A 15,508-nucleotide genomic window follows, 5' to 3' on the forward strand; every position below is an offset into this window, starting at 1 on the left:
CACACTCCTTTCTTCTCGCTATCCTTGGTGCACTGTATTACATATTCTCAACTATAAAAGATGTAGCAACTATGAAAGATAAGGCAAACAGCAGGGAGTCTTCACTGGCCACAGAACAGTGTACTACTGCATCAAAGAAGCCATGAGAGAGATAAATTACTAATCCAGCACTCTCAAAATGTTCAAGGAGGAAAATGGAGGGGTTGATTCATAGTAGGAGGTTGTGTGTATACTATAGCCAGTTATAATATAAATGCAAAATACCTACAGAGAAAAAAAATCACAGTAGATACTCTACTGCTTTTAATCATAATAAGTATATAGCTTGACAAGCTACAATTTCTAGGTAGCCCATCTTCCCATCATCTTCAAGCTAATTTCAGTGTAGTGCTTAGTAATTTAAGCATCAAGGGATTTTCAAGGCATTGCTGGGATATTTCTAAATGACTGATTTGTAATGTGGCCATCTAAGTGTGAAAGTGATTTGATGTTTTTGTCCTTGAGAAGCCCTATTCATATTTCCATGACTTGTCTTCTAGCCCTACTGTTATGTTTTATAGATAAACATACACAGGCCACTAGTCAGGCAAATAGTAAATGCTAAAGTAGATCGGTTGAACTGTAAATGTGGTGGATATAAAAGTAAAAGTGTCTGTTTGAGCCTAAAAAAATTGTTTTGCATATATTTATTTGTTGTGTTGTAGTTGGTGCAATATCTTTGCAAATAAACTGTTAAGAGTTTAAACTATGGATTTGTCTTTGTGGACATCCCCAGTGAGTGTGTGGGCCGCTCAGATAACAATCCTTGGAAGAAAGACAGTCTCACTCTGGCTCTATCTGCACCACATCGAATCAAATGAATAATCCTAAAGTATCAGGGGAAATAGTATTTTTTATAACCTTTTGAATTTAGGAAGTAATTCTTCTCTCACTTACATGGTTCTAGAAAATGAAGCATGTATAACAAGGTTTTGGTTCTCCAATGTAACTGTATAGGATTTGTTGCACTTCATATCTTGTATGACAGAGTAATAAAACAACAGTTTCACTGTCCAGTGTGACCAATAATTAGGAGATATATTAGGATGTGAATTAGGAAGTCAGATATCTGTGGCTCTGTTCACTCTTTGAGGGCTTTGTACTTTGGCTGCACAATTTGCTCATTCATGAGCCATGTTTCCACTACTGGATCATTTTAGGCTAAAGAAATTTATCTGAATTTCTAGCCTTGTCTTATTTATGGGCAAAATATATGTCATAGGATGTGAGTTTAACTAATTAGCAATTACTAAAACTTTTATTAAGTAAAACATTTTTTAAAACTTTGTTTTATACCAAAAGATAGCTTCCATGACCATTTTATTTTTAAATAAGTGGCAAGTTCAGTAGTCAATACTACATGGATAATCCTGATCCTAGAGACCTAGATTTAGTTTAAACTTGGCTTCTGATATTTAGATCTTCCTGAAGACCCTGTTTATCTGGACTGAGTGCACTCTCTTGCAAATTTCAGCACAAAGACTCAGTTACTGCCAGCTGAAATTCTGGAGGCAAATCAAGACAGAATGATTAATACATAACCTTTAATAGAGTATACTTTAAAACTGCAACTCTTGTGGATCTTATTGTTCTTTTTGAAAAATTATAGAATAGCCTCTAGGCTTTGTAAAGAATAATTTGCAAGGACAACAATTTTGAAGACACCTCCACAAGTCCAAATCAAAACTAGGCTCTTTACCCCCAAACAGAACTGCTGACAGCGGGTTACATACACACACAGAGGGAAATGTGAAGATTACTGACCACTGAGCTGTTCCATAAAGCACACGTTGCCGTGAGCATTGAAGGCCAGAGTATCTGGTGTGATGCAGAGAGTGTAAAAAAGTGGAGAGCAGGAAATGCTCTGCAGTGAGCGCACACATTCTGCACACACTGCCCACACCTCCTGTTCAGACAGACAGCTGTCTCTCAGGCACAGGATATCTGCCAAAGACACATTCTCCTGTTAAAGAGAGAAGTACATTATTATAAAAGATGTATAAATGATGAGTTTACATTCAGTGCATTATTTCTTTGTTGGACAGTTTGCTTTTTTGTGAGAGTTTTACACTCCCTCCTAATTTTATAAGCAGGATTCCTAAAGATATATTTCACCCTAAATCTGTCTCCATTTAGATTATATGTAAATGATGTTTCTTAACTTGTCATTACTGACGTGAGACACCCCGTTTCACCACTTTTGACCTTCTTTGTTGACGACATTGTGCCAGCTCATCCCAAGCATTCATTGTGTATTTAATCACTTTAATGTCAGTGTGATTGTGGTTCTAGGATCTAAATGGTCTATTATTCAGTCTTTGTGATGAGAATTCAGATTTCTAGATGTGAAAGACAGCATTCAGACCATAAGACTCATGATGTCATCTCTAAATCTGCGCTAGTTGTATAACTCATACAGTGCATTCAGGTTCATTGCCCTTGACCTTTCCTTTTTGTTACCAAGAAAGCAAGAAAGCACTCCATCAGGAAAAAAACAAGTTTTAATACAGTTTTGTGGATGAATGGAAACAGAAAAACACAAATCAGATTTACATATGTATTCAATCCCTTAATGACCACCCTTGGGCCAAATCTAGCCTTCAGTATTTGTTGAACCGCTAGTTTTAGGGCTCTCCATAGCTTCATAGCGTAAAGTCCAGTCTCTGGCTGTGTCATTCAAAGGCATATACCAAGGTTTCCTGAAGTCACTCCTGTGTTGTCTTAGCTGTGTGTTTCAGGTCTTCCCCTGTTGGGAAGTGAAGCCTTGCCCTAATTCTGAGTACCAAATGAGATGTCCAAAAACATCCCTACATTATCATGCTACCACCACCAGGCTTCACCATAGGGATGGAATTCACAGTTGATCAGTGGTGCTTGGCATTCAGGACAGAATGTTTCATTTTGGTGTAATTAAACCATGTTGTCCATTCCAACCAGGCAGCCACCACACCTGAGTCTACTGAAAATCAAGATCAACTAACAAAACAGGTGTGTCTCCTGCTTGAATTGGACCATAACCTTTTGTGCTTCATGGCCTGAAAGTTCTTTCGTTGACTTTTGAGAAACTCCACAGAATCTTTCATGTGCATTTTAATCAGGATAGCCTCCATCTGTCCACATTACCATGAAGGCAGAGTGCAATACAGCTTGTCTTTTGGACAGGTTCTCCCACCATATTTGTCAAGTGCCATTAGAGGGACCTTTGAATTCTTCATCATCCCCTGGACTAAAGCCCTTCTCTCTGTTTGTTCCAGATTGATTGGGTGGGCAGCTCTAAGGTCTTGCTCTGTAGATATAAACATCTTCCATTTTAGAATGATTATATTTCTTTCTCTAAATATCAGTTTCACTCAGTGGCTTGATTTTGCTTTGACATACGCTGTTAGCTGTGAGGCTTTCCATAGACAAGTGTTTCTTTCAAATCATGTCTAATCAACTAAATTCATCATAGGTGAACTTTAATCAAGTTGGAAAAAACATCTCAAGGATTACCATTGAAAATTGGATGATAATTAGCTTAATTTGAAAGTTATATTAATGGGTTAGAGTACTTGTGTAAATGCGACCTTTCAAAATTTATTCTTAACACGTTTACAAAACTTTGTGAATGCTGTAACGAATGAGGAGCAGAAATATTTTAGTGTAAGGATGTAATGTAACACAATGTAAACATTAAGCACTGTGAATATCTTCTGTTTACAAATGTATTTGTCGTCTCTTGAAAATCTGCAATGTATCTCTGGAAGTAAAAAATAAAAATGCACAGGGAAACAGGTACTGTGTCTAAATACAGCACAAAGCAGAACTAAACCGAGAAACACTTTGACTCAAAAGTCTTGCTTCTGCTATGTCTCACTTCACACAACTTTAACTGAGGAGAAACTTTTGTTCTATATCTCTAGTTCCCCAAATAGATTTTACACAAAATGCCGTGCTGTGATGATGTCATGTACTGTGAAAGAGCAGTTGTTTTTTTCCACAGACATTCATTGTTCTAGTTTGACTGGAAACTACTGTTCATTACAAACTACTGAAGCGTTGTTTTGTGTGACTACATTTAAAATCAGCAGGATTTCCACATTACCCCTGATTTTTTTTTATACATCGATACAGCTCTTTCAAAGGACATGCATCCTCTGGAGCATCTTCAAGGTGAAAAAACACACTCTCACGCAGTCAACACAGGGAGTGAATAGGCCAGACCCAGAAAGCTGCAGTATAAGACACAGAGCTGGAAAGCGCTACAGCGAAAGTGCGCCCCATAAATAGGCAAACTCCCACGAGAACAGTGCAGAGAAACACATCCCCTCTCTCCCGCTCCCTCTCCATCTCTGCAAATTACACACTTCGCCCTAGATAAGTTCCCCTTTCCTTCTGGTTTTGCATACTTATGTTTTGTAAACTGATCTCTGAGATGAGATTTCTCCAGTTATATCCATCACCCCTTTAAGAGAAAACCTGCTAAAAATCTGGCGTCATCCTCATTGCTCCAATTAACAAATAAAATAGGTAAAGTCACATATCAAACAAGTTGTGGTTATATAGACAACTTTAGGATTTAGTGGAAAAGTGTACATTTTAACACACAGAGGGTTTTTGCTATTCCTTTAACTCCTTCCTTTCTTTAAGGAGATGCTCATCAGATTGATGGTTGATGTCTGAAAACCAGCTGTGCTTTGTGTTTTCTGCGGTACATGAAGCTGACTATTCTTAGGAGGAGGGGCTATTATTATGTGCATGCTTATTGATGGTTTAACATTTTCTTCAGACAGTATTTATGTGGCTGACATTTCTATTTGACCAGAGTTTTAGAAAGATTGAGACTTGTGAGCTTTGCCCACATTTTACTGTATCCTGGATTTTTACTCATTATCAGCCTTTAGAATAAAGATGAAGATGAATGCCATAACTAAATGATGTGAGATTCATCCATCCTACTTTCCATGAAGAGTTATCCATCCTAATTCAAATGACAGCACTATTTGTGGGATATCTTCCCCTAATCCCCTGAAACCTCACTTCTCAAACGCTGCATAACAAACATTAGTTGAGTGCGAGAATCACAGCAAAAACTAAAACGGTTGTGAGCTGATAGGATTCTTGGGTCAACCAAGAAACATCATTATGAGGAACACAGATTCATTCCTGGAGTGCTCTATCGGGATAAGATCCAAGTAATTTTGCCTTGATAGAGCATGAGTCATAGTTAGAGATATGCTATATTAACACGACAAAACAGTGCAGACGCTTCTGCATCAGAAGATAAGCTCCCTCCAGTCGTGCTTTCTGATATAAATAGCAATCTAATGCATATCCACAACCCAAAAATGTCAGTTATTTGCATTTTCTTTTTTTTTATTTAGATGCGTTTTCTTCGTTTACAGTGTACACTATTTACATCATATATACGTGTGTGTGTGTGTCTATGATATAAATAGTGCTATAAAAGGGTCATTCAAAAGGTGCTAAAAAGATTGCAGGGTCTTAAGCCTTACTTCTTCCTGCCAGGAGATTAGTATAACATTTCCGTCACTGATGTTTGCACATTATATCTACTCAAGTTAACACACAGAGATTGTTCAGGGCTAAAAGGATACAGATATACAGATATTTTTATACCAAATTTAGTGAGTGTAGCCCACACAGTTTAAACACGTCAATGCAACATGAAGAAATCATTTGCTCTATAAACGATCTAAGACAAAATTAAGACACAAGTAAGTGTTAGACTGTTTCTCAACTTCTCAAGCCCCTGCTTCGTACAGAAGAAATAAATAGTTTAGGGGGGAAAAAAACTTGAGTATTTTTTTTTTTTAGATAGAAAAGAGGTTTTCTGTGCTTACAATGATGGAGTTCTATCTCTATTCTATCTCTATCTCTATTTTTTTTTTTTTAAATAGGATCTCTCCCATGTTTTTCACAAACAGGCTCCATTCTGTCAATTTCTGTGAAATAGTGCCATAAAGGGAAGTTTGTTAAAATGCATTGAGCATAATAAATATATTGCATTCAGTATTCTAGCCTTCATTGCTTATAGAAGACAAAGTGGTTCTTCGGGGTTATTTTTGTAGATAGTTAATGGTTCTCTTAACTTATATCTGGAAATCTTTTTAATAGTGTTGAATGATTCAGTATAAAAACCTCAACTTCCTGCAGAAGGACAAACCAAAGAACTACATATATATGGTTGGACTGCTTTATTTAAAGTGTATAGCAATAAGTAATAAAATAAAAAATAAATAAAAAAAAATTCTCTGTTATTCTCTGCCATTAAGTAAGACAGGTATGTACTTCAGGCAGGCTATTTTATTCAATGCTCTTCCAGATTTCTCACCTCATCCTCGAGTAGCGGGGGTAAAGCCTCAACTTTCCCCCTCTCTTCCTCCTCTGCGTCCTCTTCACCCCCCAGGGCAGCTACACCTCCTCCAAACGTCTCCATCTCCGCTTTGCTTTTATTACCACTCAAATCATGTTGGACAACTGAAACGATCCTTTCATGGAAAAATAGGTTGGTGCTGGTGCTGCGTGACTTCCGACGATCGAAGCGGAAACAGAGCACAGCTCTGGCACGGTAGAGCCCTGGCACAGTGGCTCTGGGTGTATTTTAATACTAAAAACAGATGAAGTAACAGGAATAACCAGAGGCGCTTGTCCCGACTCGCTGCGGCTGTTAATGAGCTCACGGCAACAGGGCAGTTTGCTAACTCTGCTGTCATGGCAACGAGCGGCGCCGCGCGCCTCCACATAGAAATCGCACGCGGAAAGCCGGCTTGCCAGATTGTAGATTGTCACGCACACACCACAATCCAAAGCTGGCTCAAAAAAAATGATAAAATAAGGCCTAAATTAACCTTACTGCGAGAGAAATGTTCCAAATATTGTTCTAACATCATGTACTACTAGCCTGAATCCTGAAACAGATGTGATTTTTAAGTTCACATACATATCTGTTTAAAAGTTTGTAAGCTTGTCAGATCACACTGTTAAGTGCAATAACTTGCTACTATTTCTTTATATCTTAATTGAACAGTCCCATCTGATCAGGTTGTTTATATCATTAATTTGTTTGTTATTCTTCATTTTTACACGTTGTTCTGTGTGCAGTGACAATAATGAATCTATCTATCTATCTATCTATCTATCTATCTATCTATCTATCTATCTATCTACCAAAAAATCATTTTATGCACCAAATATCTGAAACATGCTCCCAATAAATATTCACTTGTTTTAATGCCTGTTGCCTGTTTTAAAAAATATAGTCCTAATTAAAGTAACTTTTTTTCGTAGTGTCGTATCTGTGTATCCTTTATGGATGTTGAACCAATCACTGGCGAAAAGATATCAATGAGTCTGGCCTCATCTGGTCTTATGAGTAAAATGATCCGGTTCACAGAAAAGAATCCCAACACTTACAGATTCGACAACGAATTTAACCAAATCTGGCAACCCCGTCTTGGAACACGCAGGCGCAATGCACCTCATCGTGAGCACCGCTGACTTTGGAAATGACCGATGAATTATTGACGTTCCTCAGACATGACGCAGGCTAAACAAGCAGCTGACGTCATAGACGCAAGCCATTGTGCATGTTAAAAAACACTTATGTAAGTATGACCTAGTCTGTGGGTTGTGTGCTGTGAAATTTGTTTTTAAGCGCAGTGTCAGTGGCACAGGGGCACAGGAGAGCTGTAATTAAATGTGATCAAGGACCTCATCGCCTACAACCAAGATGTCATTATTTCTGCTGTAATAGATTGTGTGTAAATAGTGTCTAATGTTTGTCTATAAACAGAGAAACGTCAGAGATTTGGTGCATTTCCCTTAAAGTATAACTCCCTTCCCAAATAGGATTTTCTTTTAAAAACAATAATTTTTTTGTTTGCATCAGAGGCATTACCTGGTGTGACAATACACTTTTTAAAGAGAGCATTATAATGAAGATTGTTTTTGAAACAAAGAAGAGAAGGCGGCTGGTGTAATTGTTGTCTTACTTATCCAGTTAATGGTGCTGTCTGTAATTTTGCATAATACCAGTCTCACTGTAGACATACCTTATGAAAAGTGTAGAATGGTGGTGCAGCATTTAGCATTACTGCTTCACAGCTCTAGGGAACCTGAATTTGTGTTACTGGAATTTCTACACATATTCTCCCCATGTGCATATAGGTTTCCGTAGGGTTCCCTGGTTTCCTTCCACCTCCCAGAAACATGCTGGTACATTTTTTCATTTTGCAGACACTTTAATCCAAGGTTACTTACAAATGAGGACAATACAAGTAGTGCTTTACACTATTTTTAATTAAGTGCTAAAGGAGCAAGGTGCATAAAGCAGAGGTATAAGAAGTCTTTGAGAAGAAGGTGGGTCTTTAGGTGGATTGGGTATCATAAATTGTCAGTGTGTGAATGTATGCTGGTATTCCAACCAGGGTGTGTTCTAGTTTCACTCCCAGTTTCCCCACAGTAGGCTTCAAGACCCTCATCAGGCTAAAGCAGTTACTGAATGTGAGTGAACAATAGAATGTGAGTGAACAGAAAAGCTGTCTGCAAATCAGCTCTGCCATCAGCTTCATTTTGTTTTCCCAGCCAAAAGGCAGGAGTGGTAGCAATAACTGAAGCAGGGTTAGTTAGGAGGAGAGGAAATCTTGTCAGTGTTTTTATTGCAATTTGCTTCACAGGCAGCAGAGGGCTCTAAATATGACAGACTGCCCTTTAACAGAGCTGGAGTCTGGTGTGGAAAATGATACAGGTAATAACCATGTTCCTAGTTAGCATGGAAAAAGTTCTGCTATAATACCTGTTAGTTATCTTATGCTGATACTTTCTTTTGAATGAACATTAGCCCTTAGTAAATGATTTCTTAGAATAATTCATACATAGAATTAGATGTAAATGTGATTTCTAGCAGGACATGACAGGTGTTGTAATGGGATCTAATTAACACTCTGGTGACAGCTGACCTTCAGATGTCTTTTTATAACACCCACAAGTGACTAATTATGCAAATGATCGCTGTGCATTAAAATGAGAAAAATGATTATATTGAAACATATGATATCGCATGGGTGTAATGTAATGTAGATGAATGTAATTCTTTTCAACTGTAACAGTTATTCTGACATGGATTCACATTGACAACACAGACTTTCTCTTAATAAGCAGTGTCAAGTAGGTGATATGCAACAGGACACAGGGGATTATGACAGGAAGCTGACGGGACAGTCTGAGGACATGGCTGCTGTAGCGGTGTTTAGTTAGCTTGTCTTTCTCCCACACTCCCTTTGGGACTGTAGTGTAGTGGGGCTCAAAGTAGACCATGCCAACTGAAGAGACTTGCAATATGATGACAGTCTCTAGCTATTTCAGCTGCTAGCATTTTTCAGGAGAGTGAGACAGCTCTCACTAAGAAATATGAAAGAGAAGAAACATAAAAAAAAACACTAGGCCATGTTACCAGACTGCGAGTTGACAATATTCGTACACGCTCTTTCAATGAATAAAAAATCTCTGTACCTGTAAGACATAAGATATCCTGATTAAGCTTTATAATCAATTCTATTCTTTGTAACACTGCATTTAAACTCATCACACTGTCAGTTTTAAATCCATTCACACCTTATTATCCCTGCTGGGTTGAGTTCTCCCTCAGTGTTATCTGCTCAGGGTTTTTCATTCACATTCCTCGCAGTCTAACCATTGCTAAACTCTCTTAACATGGTTTTGTATGTTTCCCTCTCTATACCGCATACAATGTTAATTGATGAGCCTGCTAGATTACTAGGATTGTCTAGGACTGGACTTGCTTTCCTTCTGTTACCCCTACTGTGTTCTGCCTCAGTGTTTTTCCACATCCTCAGATGTTTCTCTGAATAGTAGGTCAGTAGCTAGATTCTGTTTGGGTGGCTTCCCCTCACTATAACACACAATATTTTCAGTTTAGTCTGATGATTTAGCTGGGTCTAATCTAAAACATCTTTAAGGATAGGGTTGTTTTTTCTTCCATGTAATGAACCCCTGAGTATCTTTGGAAGTTGAAGATGGTCAGCAACTGTATGCTTTCTGCCTCGGCCTGGACTATCTGAAAGACACAGTGTTTAGTGGTTTGGACGCCTGTGCTGAATGTGCAGGGATGCCAGTGTTATCATGGCACAGCCATCTGGTGGATTTGAACCCTAATTTACAGTCGAATCTGATGCAAATGCAACAATTTAGACAGCTTGCTAGTCACAGATGCTTAAGTACAACATGAGCTGATCGGTACAGAAGCAGAGAGTCTGAGTCAATTTCTCGGCATATGCATGACCTGGGGGTACCCATGGCTCATTTGAAATTCATGATTCATACACTCATGTGGAAGCTCATCTCTTTCATGTCCTTCATCCAATTTTCCTCCCCGTCCCTTGGCTAATAATTTTCCAGCAGTTGAACTGTCATATTCAACTCTGGCTTTAGTAACATGAAAACAAGTCTGGATTTGCTTCTGACAGCTCACACTTATAACTGGAAGGCTCTAAACTAGCTGTAACCTCCACTCTTAAAAAGTGTGGTTGGACAGTGATGTAAAGCCCACAGCACCAGATGCTTTCTTTCACACAATGCTAGAATTCAGACTGCATTAAAGGAGGGTTCAGACCAGCAGCTCCACCTTGTCCTGTTCTGTGACGCATGCTGTAGGTCGTACAATGGATCACAAGTCGGTTGGCCTAGATCACTTAGCAGTTATTGATGTCTGTATTGTGTGACTGGTTGTCTCTCCAGAAAAAGTGCTATGTACTAAATGTAGATATATTGATGACCTTTCAGTAAGAATTTTACAGTGTATGGGGCACAAAATGTGTTCACTTCAATCCACAAAAGCTGACTGATCTGTTTGGGAGCTAACTGACAGCTGGAATATGGGACAGGATATGGGGCAAGATATGGGCTGCTTTCACCGATATGGTTTATGCATAACACCAATTGTATTTAGCACAGTCTCCTTTGCCAGACATGTGTGAAGCAACCTGGCAAAATCTGCCTACTGTGGCAAGGGTCACTCTTTGATCCTGCCAGCAATGAATCCCTGGAAAGGACAGTGCAGATTTCAGAATCATGAACACTCATGGCCAAACAGATCAGCTATGTGACCACTGCAACCAGGTTTCACATTTAAACCCCCATAAATGTTCCCTCACCTCGCACAAGCTGCAGGCAAGGGATGTAATTGCATGCAGATCAGGCACCTAGCAGGTACCTGAACAGTCCTCCACCACTAAAAAGTTCCACAGAGCTATGCCATGAATATATCAGATCATTAGGTTTTGATGAAAATGGTACAGCAATACAAAGATTTCCAGTTTGGCTCCAACCTTTTCAGGGTCTCAGGGCCTCAATGCTGTTAGAGCCCTGCAAGTTATTCTGTTGTTCTGACCCAAGAAATTTGTTGCATCTTGGTCAATAGGGACAGAAAAAAGATAGACCCCACTGTTCCAAGCAAAGTGCATTTTAGTGCATGAGGCACTTGTATGGCACTGGTGTGGTTTTAAGTGCAATAATATTTCTGGAACTTTTTTAAGACTTCAACTGATACATATGGAAAGTAGAAGATGATTAACACACAATGTTCAGTGGGAATGCATGAACTATATAGTCTTTAACCCTTATATTATACGGACAACTGAGTGTAATGACAAAGGTCTGGAAACCATCAACAACTCTGCTCCAGTCAGAGGTGCTCCTAATGCTGTGCCTTACCATGGGTGGATAGACTAGTGGAGGTAACAAATTGGATTTATATGGTAGGATTTGTAAATAGGTAAAATTTGTAAAATATTCTTTTGAGGCCTTGGTGAAGTTCACTTATGATGAGATCTTATGATTACGATTTCCTTTTTTAACTCCCCTGTGAAAATTATCAGTTATCATTGTCTCTATGGCGTATTTGATCTTAAGCAAGCGACTTGCAACTGAAAGCACTGTATGACCTGAAGTATAATATGGAAATGTAGACCTATAGTCTGCATTAAATGCTTATTCCTACTAAAGACTGGGTAACAATATAAATTAATTGTGCTCTGATGATGGCTTTGTGCACTATAGAGATGCTGTAATCTAGTATAGGTTTATTGATGGTATCATACCCCAGGCGTCTAAAGCATATTCCATCATTATGCCTGGCTAACTGAGTCAGTACTGCATGAGACTCTTAATCTCAGGGTCATCGGATTGAGCCTCATGTTGGGTGCAAACATTTTGGTTGACGGTTCAACCTCTAGCAGCACCAAGCTGCCACTGTTGGGCTCTCGATCAAGGGGCACCGTAACCCTCTCTGCTTCAGGGGCACTGTATCATAGCTCACCCTGCACTCTGACCCCAACTTCATAACAAGCTGGGATATGTGATAAATTGAATTTCACTGTGCAGAGATTTTAGACTGCTGTATTCTTAAACTGATAGAGACTTTAAGAGATCTATCTATCTATAAGACTCTCTGGATAAGAGTGTCTGCCAAATGCTGTGAATGTAAATGTAAATGTGAATGGAATGTATATGTGACAAATAAAGGCTTCTTCATAATAATAATATTGTATTTTCTGTCTGCTCTTGACTTATTACTTGATTAGTGCTTATTATTAAGAATGTCAGTTACTTCAGTGCATTGCATAGTTTATTCTGATTAATTAAAATTTCTTCAGTTAATATCATGAGGGGAATCCGTAACAGTCAAGGCTTCAGGCAGTCAAGCTATAAATAACAATGCCAATGAACCAAATAAAACTGAAGCTAAATATATGGGTTAGAAACCATCTGGAAATAAAACAAACAAATAAATAAATAATAATTGCAGCGCCTGTAAACCCTGAGAAGCAATCCATGTGTGAGCAATGAATTATGCCAGACAGCTAATCTTTAACAGAATTAAAGTAATAATTAAACCAGGCCATTCCAAGGCAGCAATGTGACTGGCCTTGGGTATGCCAGCCAGGGTGCCATGTTCATGTATTGCTGACCTTGTAGATCATCAGCCATGTAGAACTTCAGCAGGGACAAGCAATGAATTCATTTGGTTCACCAAGCAACATCAGATTTATTGGTCGTCATGACTCCAATTTGCTCGTAGTTAATCACAGTGTGTTTAAACAATCCTTACACTGATGAAGACAAACACAGGTTTATGGAGTTATTTTACTGCTCTCTGGCACCTGCCCTCGTGCTACTTGTGATTTATTTGCTTCAAGAAAAAAAGCATCCTGTGAAAGGTCAAAGAAGTCAAAGAATTTGGTCATGAGCCCTTAAAATCAGGTTGTCGATCCGAGCCCATAAAATCCCACTACAATCAGTGTGTCCTTGAGCACAGCATTCGCAGGTCACACCTGGTTCTGTGACTGTAGAACACAGAATTTAAAGGGTCTCTGAGTAACATATGAGCTACATCATATTCATGATATTCTCCCTAACAACCATGCCTTTTTTCAATAATGCACTGTTTTATTTGTATATATTGTTACCCAAATGCAAGCAAACAATGTGTAGAATGTTGCCACTTGGTGGCAGCACCACACCTGAACATAAAAAGGACATTGCAGTATCATGGAAAAAGCGTTATTTGAAAAAAAAAAATCACTATAGGGAAATAAACAGATAGTTTAAAATTTATGAACAAATTCACTAACCTGAAGCTCTGTTTACCTTTATGCCAGTCATATTGTTAAAGGGAATAGTGAATTGCCTCTTACAATTTAAATATGTTTACTTATAACCTAAGCATGACAGGGACAGTAGCTCAGTTTAAGGTGGGTATGAGAAATATCATGAGCATGATGTGATTATGTGATTATGCAGTAGAATAAAGTCAAAACACAATTTTCAAGAACACAAAAATCAAGAAAGCATGCAAGGTCATAGATTTATACACCTCCTATACTGTACCAAAGAGGTAAATGTGTAGCACTATAGACTATTGGAATAGTTATTCATATCAAATAATATGCATACAGTCACCAGTTCTGTTCAAAAGCCAAAAATGATTGTAAAATTATACTTTTATACGTTCATCCATTTCCTTGGCAAATTTTCAGCTGTTCTTTGATCATTTTAAATCCATTACCTGACTTGTTAACAATTATCTCTAACCATCTTTTATGTTAAAAGCTTTCTGGTTTTCCCATGATGATAGATGTCAAAAGGATTTTCAGTAAACTCCAGAGAAATGGTCCAGTGCATCAGTGGGGTTTTTGGAGCCAGAGAGCAGAATTATATGATTACATAAAACTTTTAAATAGTTTCTTTTCACTTTTATTTGGGTGTGACAATAAATTTGCAGCTATTTATTTTTCATATAATGACTATTTATACACAATCTAGCATAAGCAAGACCACAGAGAAGACGTTCTGTATTTTCCATTATTGAAATAAAAATTTATGGTAATTTGTTGGGGCAGATAATTGATAGGGTGAGATTCTTGTTATTGGGAATTACAGATGCACTAAGATGTTGTACAGTAGATAGAGAGTAGATTTGTAAAACACTGGAATGTTGATTTAAACTCATTGCATCACTCGTTGCATGTGTGTGTGTTTTATTTTTATATATTTATTCAGTTTTGTGCAGTTTCGTAAAGGGTGGTCTCTCTTTGCTGCTTTCGGACTGTTTAGCAGCTAGTACTTCAGGGGCTCTTTACTGAGGGTATTCAGAATTCTGAAAAGTAAGAGTATATATTACCCCAATATTAATTGCCTGTGCCAGAAGGTTACAAATTAATATAAACTAGTAAACTGTGTATTACCTTCTGTCCAGTTTCCCAGAACACATGGCCTATACACTTTGGCACAATGGATCAAGCCAGATGAACCTCAGCACACTCATAGTCTCCTGACTTTTAATCATGCACATCTGTCCTGTATCAGCACTTTATATTTTACCTACCTACACACACACACACACACACACACACACACACACACAAGCCCCTGTATTACTGTTTCCACTGTTTTGATTGTACATCATCTGACATACTATGTGTTTTTGACCTTGCACTTGCCTGGCATTTTGGATTTGTTTACCTGGTTATGTATTAAAATCAGCCTCGACTGCAACTGCATCTGTCTCAGCCTCCTACCTTATGACAGATTACTTTGCCGAAGGTGCAACATGGATGCAGCAGGAGAGCCTGATTGGTGGCGTGCGCTCACAGCTCACGGACAACTGATGGAAGAGCGTCAGCAGCAGCTCACAGTGGTATTGTGTTTGTGTATGTGTGTGAGAAAGAGAAAGTGAGAAGCTCCCAATATATTGTATGGGTAATGATAAATCACAGGTATGCATGGTTAGAAGTGCGTGTGTCTTGGGATGTGTAGTCTGTGGTGGTCATGTTTGTAGGACAGTGTGTTTTGGGAAACTTAATTCACTGAATTTGATGTCCTGATAATGAATAAAACAATAATTCTTTCATTTTATTGTCTGTACCACTTATCTGATCTATACTCGGGT

The 15,508-nt window shown here is 38.4% G+C and overlaps 1 protein-coding gene across 2 annotated transcripts in view; it reads right to left on the reverse strand.

Annotated features, from left to right (window-relative positions):
* The window catches only part of LOC131351206 (kinase non-catalytic C-lobe domain-containing protein 1), a 34,727-nt gene extending 28,000 nt beyond the window's left edge, over nt 1-6,727 (reverse strand). The window contains exons 1-2 of one of the 2 annotated variants that reach the window (XM_058386500.1): nt 6,374-6,727; nt 1,804-2,002 (exon numbers count right to left, since the gene is read on the reverse strand). In XM_058386500.1, the coding sequence (XP_058242483.1) occupies nt 1,804-2,002; nt 6,374-6,478 (304 nt within the window). In that variant the 5' untranslated portion in view covers nt 6,479-6,727. The remainder of the gene's footprint in view (nt 1-1,803; nt 2,003-6,373) is intronic. The other variant, XM_058386501.1, reaches the window with a different exon arrangement.
* Between the last annotated feature and the right edge of the window lie 8,781 nt (nt 6,728-15,508).

The sequence above is a fragment of the Hemibagrus wyckioides genome, linkage group LG03, assembly GCF_019097595.1.
Source record: "Hemibagrus wyckioides isolate EC202008001 linkage group LG03, SWU_Hwy_1.0, whole genome shotgun sequence".
Classification (NCBI taxonomy): Eukaryota; Metazoa; Chordata; class Actinopteri; order Siluriformes; family Bagridae; genus Hemibagrus; species Hemibagrus wyckioides.